Source organism: Dicentrarchus labrax, unplaced genomic scaffold (assembly GCF_905237075.1).
Source record: "Dicentrarchus labrax unplaced genomic scaffold, dlabrax2021, whole genome shotgun sequence".
Taxonomy (NCBI): domain Eukaryota; kingdom Metazoa; phylum Chordata; class Actinopteri; family Moronidae; genus Dicentrarchus; species Dicentrarchus labrax.
The window spans coordinates 27,160,062-27,180,850 of NW_026136702.1; the positions used below are offsets into that span (position 1 = coordinate 27,160,062).

Consider the following 20,789-nt stretch of genomic DNA (forward strand, 5'->3'; position numbering starts at 1 on the left):
GCGTGGCGATTTTGAGCTGCGTTACGATTTTCAGCTGCGTTACGTGAAATGACCGTGCCAGTGACGACTTGTCCAATTCAGCGGATTCGCCATGAAACGCCACTCATAACTTCAGTGTGCAATGTCCAATCTCCAGTGAACTTCATATATTCTGTAACAGTCTCGCCATGAACACGTCCTCATAACTTCAGCGTACGTGGTCCAATCTCAATGAAACTTCACGTGTTTGATAACAGTCCGCACCTTGAACATGTCTACATGACAACATTCAGACATAGTGATAGCGCCACCTTCTGGCAACAGGAGGTAAGCGCTGCTTGGCGATTTTCAGCTGATTTACGTGACATTTTCATGTTGTGGTCCCCAAGTGTTACGACGCCACGCGACGCGGCCGCAGCACGCCCGAGTTGGGTGGGGTGGTCGCTCAACGCTGCTTGCAGCTTTAATTCTTTTTATTTTTCATTTGAAAGATTCTTCCACGTACCATGGTGCAAAACACAATACTGTGTTAGTTAGTAATGCTGTTTGTGTTTGCAGAGCAACATGAGGCTGAGCAGATAGACTACCATATCTGCTGGCAGAAGGTGACAGAAACCATGACGTGCACACGGCCGCTTGGTCCAAACTGGAAGGTCACATACACAGAGTGCTGCTGTCTGCACGGAGAGGCCTGGGGCATGGACTGTGCCCTGTGTCCCCCTAGAAACTCCGGTACGTATACTACACAACAACACACACTGCTCCCCTGTGTAGTGTTTTTTATTTTTTATACTTTTATTTTTTTGCTTTTATGTGAAAATAGAAAGGGTGAGGTCTGGAATTTTTACATATACAAAGTAAGGGTAAGCCAAAAGAAACAGTACAAGTACAGGTCATTGAAAGGTCTAGTTAGAAAAAAAGATAAATACAGTACACACATACATATATATTATAGATCTACATGGTTATAACAGTCCCATTTTTTCCAATATTTGTCTCCCTTCTCCTTTTGTAATCGAATACTAAAAGTCATTTTCTCCATAATGCGTATAGAGTTGATTATATTGATTAGAAGAGTGATGGTAGGAGGGTTCCTCTGGAGCCAACATTTTGTAATCGCCTTTTTACTGGCGGCCAGAAAGATCTTCAAAAGGTATGAGTCACTCTTATTAAAATCCTTAGGAATATGTCCAAGGTACATTTAGGTAAAAGAAAAGTCAAATCTCAGATCCAGGATCTCTGAGACCAATCAGCCCACTTCTTTCCAGAAAAGCACAACATAAGGGCATGACCAGAAAATGTAAGCATAATCTGCTGAAACTGATCCACACTCCCTCCAGCAGAAGCACTGAGACCCACTAAATTTGGATTTTTGGTTGGGGGTAATAAAAGAGTGAGATTTTTCCAACTGAAATCCCTCCAAAACAAGGAGTTAGTAGAGGTAGACTGGGTCTCCCATATTTGAAACCACACATCCTCTGAGATTACTATATTGGTTTCCTTTTCCCAGCACTCCCTTATATAGTTAATTGAATGTGTATTCATTAAGGGAAAAAAACCCTTGTATAGTTTTATGATACCTTTTGTGTTTTTTTAATTATAAGCATCAATAAGTATCTGGGTTATTCTTAAGGGCTCAGTAGGATCAGAGGGCCTTATTTCCTTTAAAAAAAAGTGACGAATCTGTAGGTACCGGTAGAAGTCCTCTTTGCCCAGCTTATACGCCTGGCATAAGTCCTCAAAACTATTAAGTCTTCACATTATAAGAGTTCACATTATATATTTACTGCAACCTTTTGATTTGAGGCCATGCCAAGTGAAAGAGGGGCGGCTGTGGCTCAGAGGCAGAGCTGGTTGTTTCAAAGAAAATAATAAGTAATGCACTCAACCGCCATGGCCTGTATGCACGCTCACTGCGCAAGACTCCATTGCTGAAGAAAAAGCATGTTGAAACGCGTTTAAAGTTGCTGCACAACATTTAGACAAGCCTGTGAAATACTGGGAGAATATAGTCTGGTCAGATGAGACCAAAGTTCAACTCTTTGGATGCCATAATACACAGCATGTTTAGAGGTCAAATGGTACTGCACATCACCCCAAAAACACCATACCAACAGTGAAGTTTGGAGGTGGGAACATCATAGTGTGGGGCTGTTTTTCAGCATACGGCACTGGCAAACTTCATATAATTGAAGGAAGGATGAATGGAAAAATTTACAGAGACATTCTTGATAAAAATCTGCTGCCATCTACCAGGATGATGAAGATGAAACGAGGGTGGACATTTCAGCAAGACAATGATCCCAAACACACAGCCAAGGAAACTCTCAATTGGTTTCAGAGAAAGAAAATAAAGCTGCTAGAATGGCCCAGCCAATCACCTGACTTGAATCCAATAGAAAATCTATGGAAAGAACTAAAGATCAGAGTTCATAGAAGAGGCCCATGGAAACTTCAAGATTTGAAGACTGCTGTATGTCCATTAAAGACAGCTCAATGTCTTTCCATCTCGCCTCATATGCCAGATTACACCAGCACACAAGAGGCCTCAGCTGAGCAGACAGGTAGTAATCTTTAAGACATGGTAAGGCCATGCCCCCCCCCCGGCAGCTGTAATGTTGAGTATCTCACTCTGGGTTTTTTATTATTATTATTAGGGCCCGAGCACTGACCGTGCGAAGGCTCTATTGTAATTGAAGGAATTCTTTTTCTTATTTTTCCTCCTAAACAAACGCATATTTGGAGGCTGCAACATGCTTGAAAACTCATGAAACGTGGCACACGTGGTGAAAATTTTAATATTCCATGCGTCGCTTTTGGGTTGGCCACTAGGTGGCGCTACTATCATAAAAAATAACGTAATAACGTCTGCATAGTTTGGCGCACATTCAAAAACCTTATATCCACGCGTTTGGTGAATGGAGCTGAATCTCCCTATATAGTCCACGCCCACTTCCGCCTATAATTGTTTTTCGCTCGAGCACGAAATGTCCATAACCTACTTTTTGGTGTTCCTCCTATGTGCTTTGTCCGATTCACAAGAATTTTTTCACGTAGAATCTGGGGACCGTCCAGGCAAAAAAGTAATTCGAAGAATTTTGATGAAAATAAGCAGGTTATAAAATTAGCACTTCCTGTAAATTTTTTGTTAAAAAAGGAAGTGGACCATTTCTCCACATTGTTATGTCCGATTGACACCAAGCTTGGGTCCATAGTTCCCCATGTCTTCCTTAGGGATCGTGCACCACTTCAGGCCATCGCCACAAGGTGGCGCTCTTTAAAATGAAGAAGTTTAGATCTCTGCATCGACACGTGTGATTAAAATGAAACTTGCTACGATGCTTGCCCATGGCATTTTTTAGGGGCCTCCCTAAAAAATGTGTCAACAATCCGCCACTAGGTGGCGCTCTGGTGGCATGGTAAATCACTGTGCGGAGACCGTAATAGTTATGAATATGAAATTCACAGGGCACGTGTAGACTGGTGCCTTAAGCTCACATACCAAAAATTGTGTTTGTCGCGTTTATAGACAGTATTTCAACGTTTCACTGATATGTATGAAACTCGGTAGGCGCGTGTAATGTCACGAGACCTACAGAAAAGCCTCATGGACCCATAACCCAAACTCCAAGGGAAGTCGGCCATTTTCATTTTTCACTTTCGGCGAACTTTTTGCCTTGTATTTGAACAAATCCTCCTAGGGAATTCATCGGATCTGCTTCAAAATTGGTCAGTACAGTCAAAGTATGTTGATTAAAAGTTGTGCTATTTGTGCATGTATGTTGAAGGGCGTGTCCGTGGCATGCCGTCAAAGTTGGCCATTTTGAATTCCGTGGTCATTTTCGGTGAATTTTTCGTCTTGTATTTGAACGAACTCCTCCTAGGGAATTCATCGGATCCGCTTCAAAATTGGTCGGTACAGTCAAACTATGTTTTTGATTAAAAGTTGTGCTATTTGTCTACATATGTTGAATGGCGTGATCGTGGCGTGTCAAAGTTGGCCACGTTGAATTTTGCAGCTTTTTTAGGCGATTTTTTTGCGTTGTATGAATCTTGACAGGTGTTTGTCCCATTCCCTAAACTGTTTAAGAGGCACCTCCACTGGAAGTGCTGTGAATAGGTATAACAATCTTGGGAGAATGTTCATTTTAATTGTCCTTATTCTGCCACCGAGGTCAAGGGGAAGCAAGCCCCACCTATCCAAGTCATCATACACTTTCCTGTTAACCTGTTTATAATTAACTTAACTAACAACTGTGACATGTCCTTCGTAAGGACTCCCAGATATTTAAATGTGCTGCTGATGCCAATGAAACTGATGTTCCTCATCAGCTTTGGAGAAGGGGCGAAATTAAAGGCTAAAACTTGAGTTTTCTGCTTGTTCAATTTGTAACCTGAGAATCTCCCATAGTTCCCGAGGATCTTCATCAGCAGTGAGACTAGGCCTGTCGCGATATAAGATAAATCAATTAATCGCACGATAAATAAAATTAGCTCGATAATTTTTTCGGCCGCGATAATTTCCATTTACATGCTTGTTTGATTTCCTCGTCTCTCTGTCTACCAAAGAGACTGGATGACCACTCCGGTGCATCGGTGACCCCAGGGGCATCGCACCCATGGTGGATGTGGGTGTTTTGAGACCCACACTTTTCCCGGTGACAGAGTTCAACACCCACACTCTTTCTGCAGTTTTGCACAAACGCCTTACTACAGTCACTCTGTTTCTCTGGCCGCTCTGTGTCTGCGCTCACTGCGGCTGCCTCCTTTCCCCCTCTCTCTCCTGTTGTTGCCTCAAACATGACACCGGCTTTGAGTGTGACCAGCTGATGATTGGCTGTTCTGCCTTAATTCCCGCCTCTCTTGGTGGGTTAGATTTATCGTTCAGCTCGTGCTGAGGAGGCGGGAACTAGCTAGGTTCATAGTTCATATGAAGCCCGAAGTTGTCAATATTGATAATAGGCATCTGCTTCATCTCTTTTGCACTAAATGTTTACAAAGGTCCTAACTGGCAGGTTTGCCTGTTAAGAAATGTATCACTCTTTATGTCTGAGCCTAATGTTTAATATTTTTTGAAGTGCAATTTTGTCTACATCCATTTTATTCATTGTTTCGGTTGTGTGGTTTTTATTCCAGTGCATTTTTTGTTAACAGAGACTGAGAGTCCATTTTATTTATTGTTTTTGGTTGTTTTGTTCATTTCTTGTGGATATTTAAAATGTCTTCCAGTTCCAGTATTTCATATTGTTTAGAAATAAAAGTTTATTGATCTTTGAAAAGGTGTACCTGCATTATTATGCCATTATCATTATATTAGATGAAAATGGTCTCGGAACGACAATATTATCGTTTATTGCGATAACTTCTGGGACAATTTATCGTCCAGCAAAATTTGTTATCGTGACAGGCCTAAGTGAGACTCCATATTCAGGATTTCTAAGTGTTGGAAGAAGAATTTTGTTTTCTACTCCATCTAGGGAAATACCCTCCAGAGCTGACTCCTTCCTGATAGCCTGGGCCAGAGGTTCAATAAAAAGGTTGAAAAGTGATGGGCTGAGTGGGCAGCCTTGTCTACATCCTCGTTGTAACATTATCGAGTTTGAGTGACTCCTATTAATTTTTATTCCTGCTGATGGGGAGGAGTAAAGTGTTCTTATACATTGTATAAACATTTCACAAAAGCAAAATCTTCTCATAACTTGAAATAAGAAGTCCCATCCAACCGAATCAAAGGCCTTCTAAGCATCAAGGCTGAGCAGACCCGCACTCAATTTTGTATCAGAAATGTGGTTAATAATATGGAGGACTCTCCTTATGTTGTCATGTGTTTGCCTGTTTCTTACAAAGCCTGTCTGGTCCTCATCTATCAGGAAAGGCTTCACTGTATCCAATCTCTTGGCCAATATGGCTGCATATAATTTATAATCTGTATTTAAAACACTGATTGGTCTATAGCTCTTACATTGTTTTATCTTTCCCTCTTTTTGTATGACTGATATAAATGCTTCCCTCCATGATGGTGGGTCCCATTTGTTAAAGTATATCGATGCCTTTACTGATACTGTGGGCTTGTTCCAAGTTCTTTAGTAGGTTTTGTAGGCCTAGCAACTTTTCAGCTTTAATCTTTTTTAGTCTTGTGGACTTAGCTATGATTTTCCCTCTAAGGCAGGCTTTAGATGCATCCCACAGAATGGCTGGGTTAACCTCCCCATTATCATTATGTTCCAAGTACATTTTTAATTCATCCGCCATTTCATTTTTAAATGTGTTGTTGTTCAATAAGCTCAAATTTAGTCTCCATAGAGTAGTTTTTGGTTTCCCATCTAAATTCATTTTCAGGTTTAATCCAGAATGATCAGAAATGTCCATCTGTCCAATTGTTCAATCTTTCACTTTATGATAGTCTTTGTTAAACATAAAAAAGTAGTCGATTCTAGAGTGAATATTATGTCAGAATAAAATGTGAATTCTTTATCGGAATGGTGTAGGGCCCGCCAGATATCTGTCCGTCCTAATTCCTGCAGCATCTTGTTTATTCGTTTTTCTATGAGATTCTATTTCCTCATTCTATTAGTTGTGTCTAGTCTGGGGTTCAAAAGTATATTGAAGTCTCCTGCACAAATAAGTGTGCCATATGTTTCTGCTGCAATCAGACTGAATATCTTCTTGAAGAAGGTGAGATCACTACCTGGTGGGGTGTAAACATTACACAAGGTAACTTCTTTATGCCCCAGTTTGCCTCTTATTAGAATGAATCTGCCTTCTTTGTCTTTATGTTCTGAAACAAGTTCGAAGCATACAGAATTTGAAATCAGTATAGCAACACTTCTTTTGTTCCCAGATCTATGGGAAGAGAAAAAGGAATTTCTGAAGCCCATTTTCTTCACCGCATCCTCTCTGTCCGCTCTTTGAAACTACTTGAGCCTCTTGCGTATGCTCTCCTGGTAGTCGTGCGTGTTGCCGGTTGTTTCCATGGTGATGTCTTTGGATCTCCTCGCCGGTATTGGTCCGACTGTAAAGCCCCACTTTCTCAGATCCGCCGCGGCTTCCTCAGCACTGCTGTATGTGACCGTGCCCGAGTCAAGGTGCACGCGCATTCGGGTCAGTGGGGTCTGGAAACGGATCTTCTTTTCCTTAAGTGCTCGTTTAGTCGGAGTTTACTCCTTCCTCCTCTGCTGTATGCTCTCAGCATAATCATGGTCAAAAAACACTTGTTTTGAACACAAATATTTTTCTTTTCTCTTTGACAGAGAACTGTAGAAACTGGACCACTGTTGAGCGTGGTGAGGCGCCTGCGGGCGGCCGCGGACCCAGCGCTCTGTGTGCTCTTTCAATTCCCAGACTCTTGTCCCGGTCCAGGCCAGTAATGTCCCCCAATTCCGAATGGATCAGGTTTTCCACAAACTGTGGCATGCAGGAGCCTTCTGCGTTTTCTGGGATGCCGTAAATCCATATATTGTTGCGTTGGGAATGGCCTTCTAAATCCGTGATTTTAGCTTGGAGTGACTTCTGGTTGTTAAGCAGTGGGATGAGAGTGTCTTTAAATCCGATGTCCCACGTCCCTTTCCAGGCCATGTTCTTCTCCACTTCTCCCAATCGTTTAGCGACCACCTCTATCTGGCCAGTGGCAGTTTTGACTTGCTGGTTAATTTCAGTTCTTATATCATCCAGTTGTGCTTTCATGTCATCTCGGAAACTGAGTCAGTTTTGTGTCAGTTCTGTTTTAATTTCTGATTTAGGCTCCCGCATGCACTCCGTCACCACCTCACTCACCACTATACGGAGGTTGCTGAGAGCCGCAGGTGAAGCCCCGTCCTCCATCATGTCGCCTCTTTCACGTTGTCTTCTTTTCGTGTTTCTAGTTCTGTATTGCTCCGTAGACCATCTCTCCCTTTTTTACCTTTATCCCCGCTCATTGTTGTATTTAGTTTAAATCACTTTAGTTGAGTTATATTCTTGAATTAAAGCTGCAAGCAGCATTGGGCGGGACCTTGCACTCCACGCAACTCGGGGTGTGGTGCGGCCGTGTCACATGCCATCGTAACACGTTCGGACCACAACATGAAATTTTCGCGTCTCCCCACTCCCAAGCCCTCATCACCAGAAGCTGAGGAAGACCACTCTACGTTGTCACACGTTTCAGACACTGCAAAAGACTTACGCTTTCATAGAGAGACTCTTCACTGCGAAAGGTGGAAATTCAGTGCCACGCCACGGACACACAGTTTGATGCATAGTAAATATTTGATTAACTTATGATCACCAATGTGTCGAGACTGCAGTGATCGAATATGAAGTCAATATGATAAAATCTGTAGGAGTTGGTTAAAATAGAAGCCCTGAAATGGCATCACAGTGGCCGACTTTGACGGCACGCCACGGACACGCCCTTCAACGTACAGACACATATAGCACAACTTTTAATCAACAACATATGTTGACTGTAATGACTAATTTTGAAGTAGATTTGATAAGTCCCCTATTAATACTTGACTTCCAGCGGTTTCCTACAATACTCCAGGATCAATACTTCGTAGGAAATATGGTTTGTAGATGTGGCTAGTGGGAGTGGAGGGGTGTTTTATCACTTTGAAAAAAAAAGTACATAGTATGAACATTTCTGTATTTGTGATTAAAATTCAATAAAAATGTCTGAGAGAAAAAGATAAGTCCCCTATGAGGAGTTCGTTCAAATAGAAGGCAAGAATTCACCAAAAATGACCACAAAATTCAAAATGGCCAACTTTGACGGCACGCCACGGACACGCCCTTCAACGTACATGCACAAATAGCACATCTTTTAATCAGCACCATTTTTTTTACTGTACTCACAAATTTTTAAGCATATCTGATAAATTCCCTAGGAGGAGTTTGTTCAAATACAATGCGAAAAGTTCGCCGAAAGTGAAAATCAAAATGGCCGACTCCCTGTGGGGTCTTGGGTATGGGTCCAAGAGGCTTTTTTGTACGTTCCGGCATGTTACACGTGCCTACCGAGTTTTGTAATTATTGGTGAAACGTGGCACCAGGGCTGTTGTTTTTTTATCCTGTAGGGGGCACTACAAACATGATTTTTGGTATGTGAGCTTCAGGCACCACTCTACACGTGCCCTGTGAATTTCATATTCATAACTATTACGGTCTCCGCACAGTGATTTATCATACCAAAAGAGCACCACCTAGTGGCGTATACTTTTTGTCCTTTTTAAGTGAGCCTCAAGGAGCCATGGGCAATCATCGTACCAAGTTTCATTTTAATCACACGTGCCGTTGCAGAGATATAAACTTCTTCATTTTAAAGAGCGCCACCTAGTGTCGATGACTTGAAATTGTGCACGATGCCTAAGAAAGACATGAGTAACTATGGACCCAAGTTTGGTGACAATTTTTGAATGTGCGACAAACTATAATAAGTTATAAGTTATTAGCCTAAACACATTTTTTATGATAGTAGCGCCACCTAGTGGCCAACCTGAAAGCGACGCACAGAATATCCTCATGTTCACCAGGCCTGACAACTTTGCCAAATAAAATTGAGTTTTCGTATATGTTCAGGGGGGCAAAACTGCAGTCAAAGGGGGCTAAAAATAAGAGGTAAGAAGAAGAAATTGAGCAAAAACAATAGGGACCTCCAGCAGTCGCTGGCTCGGTCCCTAATAATTCCTACAAGAACAATAGTGACCTTGCACTTGTTAGTGCTCGCTCCCTAATTAAAGCTGCAAGCAGCATTGGGCGGGACCTCGCACTCCACGCAACTCGGACCCCACGCCCAAGCCTTCATCGCTGGAAGCTGGGGGAGACAGCTCTACATTGTCACGTTTCAGACACCATACAAAAGACTTAGGCGTACTCATAGCGAGACCCTTCACTGCGAACCGTGGAAAGTCAGTGCCACCACCTACACGCCGTTTGACGCACAGTTAATATTTGATAAAGTTTTGATCACCAATGTGTCTAGATTGCAGTGATCGAATTTGAAGTCAATCCGATAAAATATGTAGGAGGAGCTTCAAATTGAAGCCCTGAAATGCCTGAAATGGCATCACAGCTTGACATTCGATTCAATCTGGCCAACTTTGGCGGCACGCTATGGACACGCCCTTCAACGTACAGTCACAAATCTCACAACTTTTAATCAGCAAAATTTCTCAAGTATACTGTCCAGTTTTGAAGCAGATCCGATAAATTCCCTAGGAGTTTGTTAGTTCAAATACAAGACCACGGAATTCAAAATGGTTTCGTTTTAATCATACATGCCCATGTGGAGATATAAACTTCTTCATTCTAAAGAGCACCACCTTGTGGCGATGACCTGAAATTGTACACGATGCCTAAGGAAGACATGTGGAACTATGGACCCAAGCTTGCATGGATGGAACACGCAAACGTAGTTTTTGGACATTTTGTGCTCTAGCGAAAAAAAATCTAGGCGGAAGTAGGCGTGGCCTATATAGGGAGATGAAGCTCCATTCACCAAACGCGTGGATATAGGTTTTTTGAATGTGAGACAAACGATGCAGGAGTTATTGGCCTAATCCTACTTTTCTTAATAGTAGCGCCACCTAGTGGCCGAGCTGAATGTGACGCATAGAATATCTAAGTTTCACCAGGTCTCACCAAATAAAATACATCCGAAGTATATGTTCAGGGGGTCAGAAATGCAGTTAAACATTCCCACAAATAATAATAACTTTAGCAATAACAATAGAAACCTCACAGTGTTTGACACTAATAATATCAGTAATATTAGCAATGGAAGTCAAGCAGGACCATAGCAGGAGGCAACACCAGGATCCATGAGAACCTGCGCGTCGAGAAAGCACAAGAAGTCCGGGAAGAAGTGAAGTTAGTAACATGCATTAATGGGACATGCATGAGTGCAGAAAGAGAGAGAGAGAGGAAGAGAGGAGCTCAGTGCATCATGGGAAATCCCCAAATAGTCTAGGCCCATAGCAGCATAACTAAGGGATGGTTCAGGACTAACCTGAGCCAGCCCTAACTATAAGCTTCATCAAAGAGAAATGTGCCTACTCTTAAATGTGGAGAGGGTGTCTGCCTCCCAAACCACAACTGGAAGCTGGTTCCACAGGAGAGAAGGTTGGTAGCAGAAGGCTCTGGCTCCTGTTCTACTTTTAGAGACTATAGTAACCACAAGTAGCCCTGCATTCAGAGAACGCAGTGTTCTAGGGGGAAATAGTAGGCAGTTTTGCCTTGCCCTTGTCGCCAAGTGCTTGCTCATAGTGGTACTGTTGGGTCTCTGTAAATAATGTTATAAGGAGTTCGGTCTAGACCTGCTCTATTTGAAAAGTGTCCTGAGATAACTTCTGTTATGAATTAGCGCTATACAAATAAAATTGAATTGATTTAATAGGGTACTATGAGCTCTTTAAGATATGAAGGGGCCTGACCATGAAGATCTTTATAGGTGAGGAGGAGGATTTTAAATTCTGTTCTAAATTTTATAGGGAGCCAGTGCGGAGACGCTAGTACAGGAGAGATATGATCTCTTTTCCTAGTTTTTTTTTAGTTTAGATTAGTTTTTCTGCATCCATCTGTGACAGGATGTGTCTAATTTTTGTAATATTGCGTAAATGAAAGAAGGCAGTCCTAGAGGTTTGCTTTATGTGGGAAATAAATGACATGTCCTGATCAAAGATAACTCCAAGATTCCTTGTCTGATCAACGGTAGATTCTCAAACCTGTTCAATTGTTTGTATTATTATTACAACACTATGTATCTCCTGACATTTCTTATTCAGTGATGGTGTGTTTTCTCTCTCCCTCTGTCTCTGTCTCAGAGGATTATGCGTCCATGTGTAACCGTCCTCTGGGTGACGGGCGCCGGACGTACGGTCATGACGCTCTTGTTGCCGGCCCAGTCCATGAACATGAAGTGAGCCCTGACTATTCACTATCACCTGAGCAGCAGGCTGTCCTGCCTTTTTATGAGAAAGAGGAGCGTGAGTATTTGTATTTTGTGCATCCTTTCACATTAACGGAGGAATAGCACTTTAATCTGGCCTTTACAACGACAAGACTAAATTATTTTAAAGACGCCTGCAGAGAGAACAGAAAACAAACAAACATTAAAGTTTGATAATAAACACTATTGTCGTAAAAAAATACAGTAATATACATTTTTTTTTAAAATAGTCATGCTCCAATTGCAAATTAGTTTTGAAGCCAATTGCCAATTATAGCATAAACTGGTCTTAGCATTACTAAGCATTTGTAGTTAAAATCAGGAATGACAGGATCTGTGATCTGGACGGAGTTAAAAAGTTAATCTACCTTTATTGATATAAATGGCAATGTGTAAATATTAGTATTATTTCTCAATAAAACACAGTACACAAACTGCAGCCTCCAAAATTACTATAAAAAAATGATATTCTATTACTATAAAAAACTCGTATTAGCTTGATGTACCTAATAAATTGGCAACTCAGTGTGCATTATGCTGGGAATCTCCAGTTGTTTGGACAACTTTAACTATGCTCATAACTATGACTTCTATAACAGCTGTAAGTGAAGCCAAATGCAGTGAACAGCAGAGTTTTTCATTATTGGGTACCATAAATAAGCAGGTTCAGCTTCTCTGATGACATTGAACGTTGAATAAGATTTTTATTTCACAATGCTTTGCTGCCATCTTGTGACAATGAAACTAACAACATGTCAGAAGGAGAACCTTTAAAAGGTACAATAGTCCGAGAGTCCTGATCTCAGTACTGCAGTGGCTGAATCCTCAGCTGGGGAGAAAACCTTTACCTCTGATGGCTCACAGTGGAAAAATATTCCACTCATGTAAACCATGTTCTTGATCAGTGTACTTAAATAAAGCAGTGGTATTATTAGTTTTATTAATTGACATATTAAGGGATTTTGTCACTCCTATTATTATTCTTTGTTTTCATTTTATTTAGGAGATGCATACAATGGGAACTGCAGTTCTTATGATGTTATGGGGGATGTAAACCCCCCGGAAGTGCAGGAGGTTTGAATTTGACATAGTGCAAGGTTTCCACACAAGTTTTCCAGTTATAGAAACAATATTTTAGCCCTTCACTCAGAAACATGTATGTCATGGCATGAAACTTCGATGCCGTATTACCTTACATAGAATTAACTTCCAGCAGTCATTTCAGCTGAAATGTTAGAATTTTCTGTAAAATAAAATAAATTATACTTAAATTAAACTTTTAACTTATGGGCTGTGGCCAAAGTAATGTGTTTGAGGGTTAGAAGAAAACTGTAGTAAAATGTAATCAGTTCACTGGAAGAGTACACAGTGGAAAAATCAGCTGGAGTGAGAACAGCCAAGTGCGCCACACAGCAAAGCGTGCCACAATGAATCAATGTGGAGTGTGACCACCTAGCTGTTATGGCCCTGAGATACTTCACCAAAGACCCTGCATCATTAAAAAAAGAAGAATAAAACTAGGATTAAATATGTCAATACTAGGTCTATTGGTAAAGTATGTGACCGATTATGATCAAGTGCTGTCTTGTATTGTCAAGAAACCTCCTGGAAAATGTCCTGGAAAGGTCCTGGGAAAATGTCTCTTAAAAATAGTTGGAACCCTGATAGTGGCTAAACTGTGAAATTACAACTCACTTGAGGCACAGCGGCCCAGAAAGAATGGCGGATGTATTTTTTTGACCATTGCTTGAAATTACTGGTTTCACTAGCTCACTAATTTGATTCATTTGGTCCAATAAAATTTGGAAAGTCCAGAAGAGCTGCACGATTAAGTCATTTTATCCCAATTCAAAACAACTGAAAGTTAGCCGGCTCGGCAGAAATCTCTTGTGCGCAGTATGCATTTATCCGGGATAAATTCTTCACAGTAAGTTTTTTTGTTTCACTAAGCAAGTTTTGTTAGAAAGAACGGAGCCCACCTCCCATCTGATCCTCTGTATGTCCTGTACATATGGCAGAATTGACAATAGTGTTGACTTTGACTTTTTTTACTTGAATTTACTTTAATGAAGAAAAATGTATGTGTCTTTTCTTGATGATTTCTCATCTCTGATCAAAATCATCAAATATGTGTATGCTACCCTTGAGGTGAGTACTTGAGGCCCCCTCTACTTTAAAACCCACTCACATTTAGCCAAATCCCACATTTTTTTCCGATGTTATTCATACTAACATCTCAAAATTGTGACCTATTGATTTCAGAATGATACACTTGGTTATCTTTTTGTGCTACAGATCCATACAAAGCATTTGAGGGTTTGCAAGCAGAGGAGTGTGGGATACTCAACGGCTGTGAAAATGGTCGGTGTGTCCGGGTTCAGGAGGGTTACACCTGCGACTGCTTTGATGGATACACCCTGAACCTGTCCCGCATGGCCTGCATTGGTAAGAGGGCACTTACACAACTAAAACAAAGAACAATGAACATAACTTAAAAATATCTGTCATGTTTTATGTTATGTCTCTCCTCCCCTGTCCACAGATGTGAACGAGTGTTCAGAACTAAACAATCGGATGTCGTTATGTAAAAATGCAAAGTGCATTAACACAGTGGGCTCCTATCATTGTGTGTGTCTGCCAGGCTTCACTGCCTCTGACAAACCCAACTACTGTGTGGAGGCAGCAATACACCAAACATCAGCACACACACAGTGAGCATGGATGGACAGTAGGGGGCCACAAGAGAAACTAAAACCACACGCACAAGCTTGTATTACTATACTTGTGAGGACGTCCACTGACTACATTCAGTCATTTGCAAATCCTCAGCAGTAACCTTAAAGTTGAACTCTGGTTTGGTTAAATTGTCCAGCAGCACTCCCAAAACACAGCTGATCACCAGCAGTGACTTGGAGGAATGGTAGAGATATTGGGGTCATATAACAAAATCACAGAGTGTACCATTAAACTGTTAAAATCTATTAATAATCTTTGCCCAAAATCTTAATTAAACCTCCAGTTTTATACCCCTAAATTTTGTTTTTGAATTCACCAAATTGTTATTCTAATCTTACTCCATAATTTAAAATCCAGATCTGCTGTTTACCAAGTGTCATTATTTTACTCACTTCCTGCATTTCCTGTTCTACAACACTGTGGATTTTTACAGTGCTTCTGTTGTAAAATATTCGTTATATTTTCTTAATTTTCCAATGTTGGCATTTTAAAATCCTTCCTAAATATTATAAAGTACTCCTACTGTTAAGGCCCTGTAAAAAGCTTAAAAGTATAATTTCTTTATTCATTTTTACCAACTAGACGGTTAACACTGTAACCTACTCTGGTTTATTTGGTTAAAGCAATAGTTCAACAATAGTTTGGCCTATTGTATGCTTAGTTGTAGTCTTTGCAGTTAGATGGAAGATTTTCTGTCTGTGCTTTATGAATGGAGCTAGAGGCAGGAAGGGATTAGGTTGGCATAGACTGCAAACAACTTCCAGTCTTTATGCTCAGCTGTACTTACACAGAAAATGAGAGTGCTATCAATCTACCTATCTCACTCTTGGAAAGTGACTAACTGTATTTTTCCACAATGTTTAGGTTTAGCTTGAATGAGCAGTAGTTGGCAGAAAATGGGTCATAAATATTTATTAAAAAGTCAGTTTGGAGAACAAAATGCACAAACCAAAAGAAAAAGAAAGTTAAATCATGACTCCCCTCTTTGCTGTTCTTTGTCCAGCTGTAACAAACATTCACACTCCTGTATGTTGTGTTTCTGTATTGCTGAATCAGAATGGGGCTAGTAGCAGTTAGTGAATGTTAATGAGTTAATCATGAAGCCAAAAACCTGCAAATACGCTGTGTTTTTTTGTTTTGAACCTTCAACCTTACTATCACATAGCACTGCAAATATAGTTGCAAGGAGTCATTATTAGTGTTAAATGTGAGCATTCAGTATCCCTTATATAACACACTTTACTCTAAAGTTACCATTGCATTGAGAATTTTGACACTTATGAATCATAATTTTCACAGAAAGACTCCAAGGTGGTGCCCATTAATTTCAGTGAAAATTGCATGAACTTAAGAACTGCTTTTCTTGGCTCTGGGAATGTTTTACAAATATAATAGTAATAATAATATCAATGTAAAACCTTCTTGAATTAGAATTGTTTTGGGCATTTTTTTGTCATTTTGAAACTGCAAAAGAAAGTTGAGATTTTTTTTTTGAAGGCAAATGTTTTTTGTAAGAATAAAATTGCTAGTAGTTTGGTGACATATGGCTAAACATTTTGCGCAGGATACTGTTACGAATGGTTAAGCTTGCGGGAAAATTACTGGTCAAATTTGAACGAAAAGCCACAGGATCAGGGTTGTTACAGTATATCTTCTAGGAAACATTAATGTGTGTATCAAATGTTGAGCCAATCCATCCAACAGTTGAGACATATCACTCAAAACAACAAGCTATTGGTGGCACTAGAATAGAACCCAGGGGTCATCAGAATTCACCATCTGGGTAACATGAATGTTTGCACCAAATTTCATGTCATTTCTATCAATCCATGTAAATTAATTGACTCTTCCTAAGTCCCACCCCTTTTTGCTCTGTGCTCCAATAAAAGTTGAGCAAACTTCAGTCAGAACCTTAGTAAATGTTCTCCTTTCCTGTACTTAGATATGCTATGTGCTAGGCTAATCTATGTTGAAAAAACTAGTTAGCCTAATGATTGATGTTGATTTGCTTGCTAGTTAGCTAACATTTTGCTAACATTAGCTGACTCAAAATGCGACAATATATATATATACACAGATCAGCCACAACATTATGACTAGATAGTCATAATGTTAGGTAGATACCTAATATTGTGTAGGTCCCCCTTTTGCAGCTAAAACAGCCCTGACCTGGACAGGGGTCAGCATGGGCACCCTGACTGGTCTACGGGCCAGCCTTCACTCCCCACTTTGCATCAATGAGCCAGTTCACCACTTCTCCTTCTTTTTGACCACTTTTGAAAGGTAATGACCACTTGCAGACTGGGAACACCCCACAAGAGCTGCAGTTTTGGAGGCACTCTGATCGAGTCCTCTAGCCATCAAAGTCGCTCAGATTTGTTTAGCTTCTAACACATCAAATTTTTACTTGCTGCTTAATATATCCCACCCATTGACAGGTGCCATGATCACAAGATATATATATATATATATATATATATATGTATATATATATATATATAAAGACAAAACTAAGTTTCATAGAACATTTGTTTAACTCACTTTAACATGAAAGTAAGGTGAATAATATAACTTTCTAATAAACTCAGTTTTACTCTAATTAGTTGATGCAAAAAATTAATACACCACAACCACAACTACTAGATCTAGTATTTTGTATGACCTCCATGATTTTTAAGGACAGCACCAAGTCTTCTAGGCATGGAATGAACAAGTTGGCAACATATTGCAACATCTATCTTTTTCCATTCTTCAAGAACAACCTCTTTAAGAGCCTGGATGCTGGATGGAGAGGGATGCTCAACTTGTCTCTTCAGAATCCCCCATAGGTGTTTGATTGGGTTCAGATCAGGAGACATACTTGGCCCCTGAATCACTTTCACCACGTTCTTCAGAAATGCAAAAGTGGCCTTATGTGTGTTTTGAATCATTGTCATGTTGTAAGAAGTACACAACGACCAAGGGTCCAAAGTGATTGATGCATCTTCTCTTTTAATATAGAGCAGTACATCTGTGAATTCATGATACTGTCAATGAAATGCAGCTCCCTGACACTCATGCAGCCCCACATAAGGACACTGCCACCACCATGTGTCACTGTAGGCACCATGCATTTTTCTTTGTACTCCTCACCTTTGCGACGCCATACAGTTTTGGAGCCATTAGTTCCAAAAACATTTATCTTGGATCTCATCACTCCAGAGTATAAAGTCCCAGTAGGCTTCATCTTTTTCAGCATGTGCCCTGGCAAATCCTTGGCGGGCTTTTTTGCATGGGCTTTAGGAGAGGCTTCTCAAGACACCCAAGCATGCCATTCCTCTGCAGGGGTACACTGTATTATGTCATGGGAAACAGTCATCCCAGTTTGGCTTTGTACTTTTTTACAGTGAACTTGATACTTTTTGTATCATTTTTGCTACAGGGTTTACTCATTTATGCTAAGCAATGTATATATGTGTGTGTGTGTGTGTGTGTGTGTGTGTGTGTGTGTGTGTGTGAGACTTTTATCTTTTCAATCTTCAAAATGTGGTTGTCTTTTCAACATAGATTAGCCAAGCATGTAGCATATCCAAGTATAAGAAAGGAGGAAGGTGACTGAGGTTCTGATAAGGGGTGAGGCAATTAATGAGGTTTTTTCAAAGTAATTAAGCTGGATTAAAGTGACATTGTCATTGTGACATTGCCATCCCTGGAACCCCACAGCTAGTATGGCTAATACGTTTTGGAACCGAGTCTTTTCAAAATTTCCACCCATGTATTTATTATGCTGCCTGATAGCTAACTTATTACTACCCGACACATATGATGAATTGTCAGAATGAATAATAATCAGTTGATTTTTTTCTTGTTCTTGTTGTTGAAGCCCAACAACTATGCCCAATGCCTAATGCCAAAATGTTAACTGACAACCTCAAAGAAATGGAAATCAACTAGTTTGCCTTCAAACAATTTTTTATCTATAAGGGGACATTTGGTCCTTAAAAGTATAGAAATACAAGCACACACACATATAACACACTGACACTTACTTAATCAAAGCCCATATATTCTGCACTGTATAAGATACACACTAATGAAACAAACAGTAATTTACTTGAGATGAAGATTCAATTGAATCTACTATGTGGGAGATAGAAACACAGAACTGTATAAAATTAATGTTTTGTCTGTTGCTTTTCTAAGTCTGTTTCTTTTTTGTTTTCAAGTGGAGTTTTATGTGTGTTATAAGAGGCCATTTTTCTCATTTAACGTATCGACAAACCCTATAGGGGGATCCAGTTGTTATTTTGTACCCAGTCAGAGTGATTATGGATATTTAATTCTGTGAAGAGGCCAGCTGTCTGCTCCCTCTCTTCCTCCATCGCCAACTGTCTTTCTGTCAAAAAGAAAAGCTTGTTTCTACACTACAGCATCACTAATCCATTAAGATACACATTTTGACATATTAAAGAAAGTTGCTATTGTAAAGTCTTTGGAATAAGCTTTTTGGTGGATTTTGTCTTTGTTTTGTCATACAGTAAAACTACTGGTTGTCTGGAACATAAGACAGTGTTCCATGTTTCATACAAAGAACTAAAATACTTTTTTGTTTCCTAGTATTCCTTCCCATCTTCCTTTCCACTTGTGTTGAGATGACTGAAATTATGTTTTATTTTTCATATTTCTCTAATCTGCATTTCACTGCAAAGTCTTGCCAGGTTGTAAAGCTGCTATGGGACAGCGATGGGAGAGAAGAAACTTGTGTACATTTAAACAAACGAGTGGAGAAAACAGCTGATGTATTTGTAATTTGTACATGAATAAATAGCTTTTTCTATGAATTCATATTACAGTGTACATTAAACCCCTTGGTAATAAACCACATATTGTAATATTTACATTGGCTGGCCAGTCAGTTTTTACTGTTTATTCACTATGCTCAAAATTGGCTAAGAAGGCAGAAACACCAATCAGTTCTGAGGGCAGTCTGATTAATGTTCACAACCTGAGCATGGAATAAACAGGAGATTCAAAATGTTGATTAGGTGTGTATTCTTTTTTTGTGAAGAGAAATTAGGGAAATGAAACTCAAATGCATGAAGAATAGTTTTGCAGTGAAATTGTACCAACCTGAATTAATGGTGAGGTACCTCAAGAATCTCAGACCACAACACTATCTAGCACTAGCATTTAGATCTCTAACCTGTTGCTTTTGTACTTCATGCTACATACAGTCACTGGCATGTGTGTATGCACCAGTACTAGTACTTATCAAGGTTCTTGTTCTTGGAAAGAAAACATTCATAGACTTAATTTCTTACTGAAAATTAAACAATGGACCATACTAAACACTGCAGCCATGAAACCTGTTTCAGCTTGCTCCCTGTAGGTGTTGACACCACATCATTTGTAGATCTAATATTTGATTTGGCATAGGCTTTTTACGCCGGATCCCCTTCCTAATGCAGTAATGTTAAAGGTACACTAAAAATCTAGCAGTTTAGTTTGGATTCAGTGGGTGGGTACAGTGTGTTCCTAGAGAGGACATGTGTAACAAAAAGGGTAATGCATCCATAGAAATTTCTCAAACCACTTTGTAAGTCCAACTCTGCTCTCCACTTGTATGCTCTGTGTTTTGAAATAATAATATGTACACTAAAATGTAGTTGAGACATCTCAGTAATAATAAAAAATGTCTATCTGCTAATGCCACTAGAAAAGGTCAGGGCACCACTTAAGTCAGTAAGATATACTGTATGGGCTGTACAAATGTCTGTACAAAATATTGTGCTAATCCACCTAGTAGATGTTGAGAAATTTAACTGGATAACCTGCCAGTGGCATTAGATATAGAGTCAGAGGTTTACCAAAGTCAGTAGGATCCATCTTCAGAGAAAAGGCCTCCATATCCTATTAGCATATTGAAACTGTATATATTGTTATATGTGATTGATCAACAGTTGAATAGGTTGCAGAAGAATTTGTTCATTGTCCATTTGGATTAGATTCTGTCTGTCTATCTGGCTCAGTCTCCTCCCCTCTGTCTCTATCTGTAGCAAGGCTGCTCAGTGATATTTGCAGAGCTGTCTTGCACACCAATCTTTGTTTCCAGTAAACTCAGAATCTATTTATAGACTGTATGTGAGTGAAAAAGAGAGGGACAGTGTTTGTG

General features: G+C 40.0%; 1 protein-coding gene across 1 annotated transcript; it reads left to right on the top strand.

The window, feature by feature from the left end:
- Window positions 1-473: 473 nt before the first annotated feature.
- LOC127376986 (latent-transforming growth factor beta-binding protein 1) lies at window positions 474-19,515 on the top strand. The gene is made up of 4 exons (XM_051424495.1): window positions 474-711; window positions 11,778-11,939; window positions 14,198-14,347; window positions 14,445-19,515. The coding sequence occupies exons 1-4, from the start codon at window positions 519-521 to the stop codon at window positions 14,615-14,617; spliced, it is 678 nt and encodes a 225-aa protein (XP_051280455.1). The 5' UTR covers window positions 474-518; the 3' UTR covers window positions 14,618-19,515.
- The last annotated feature ends 1,274 nt before the right edge of the window (window positions 19,516-20,789 follow it).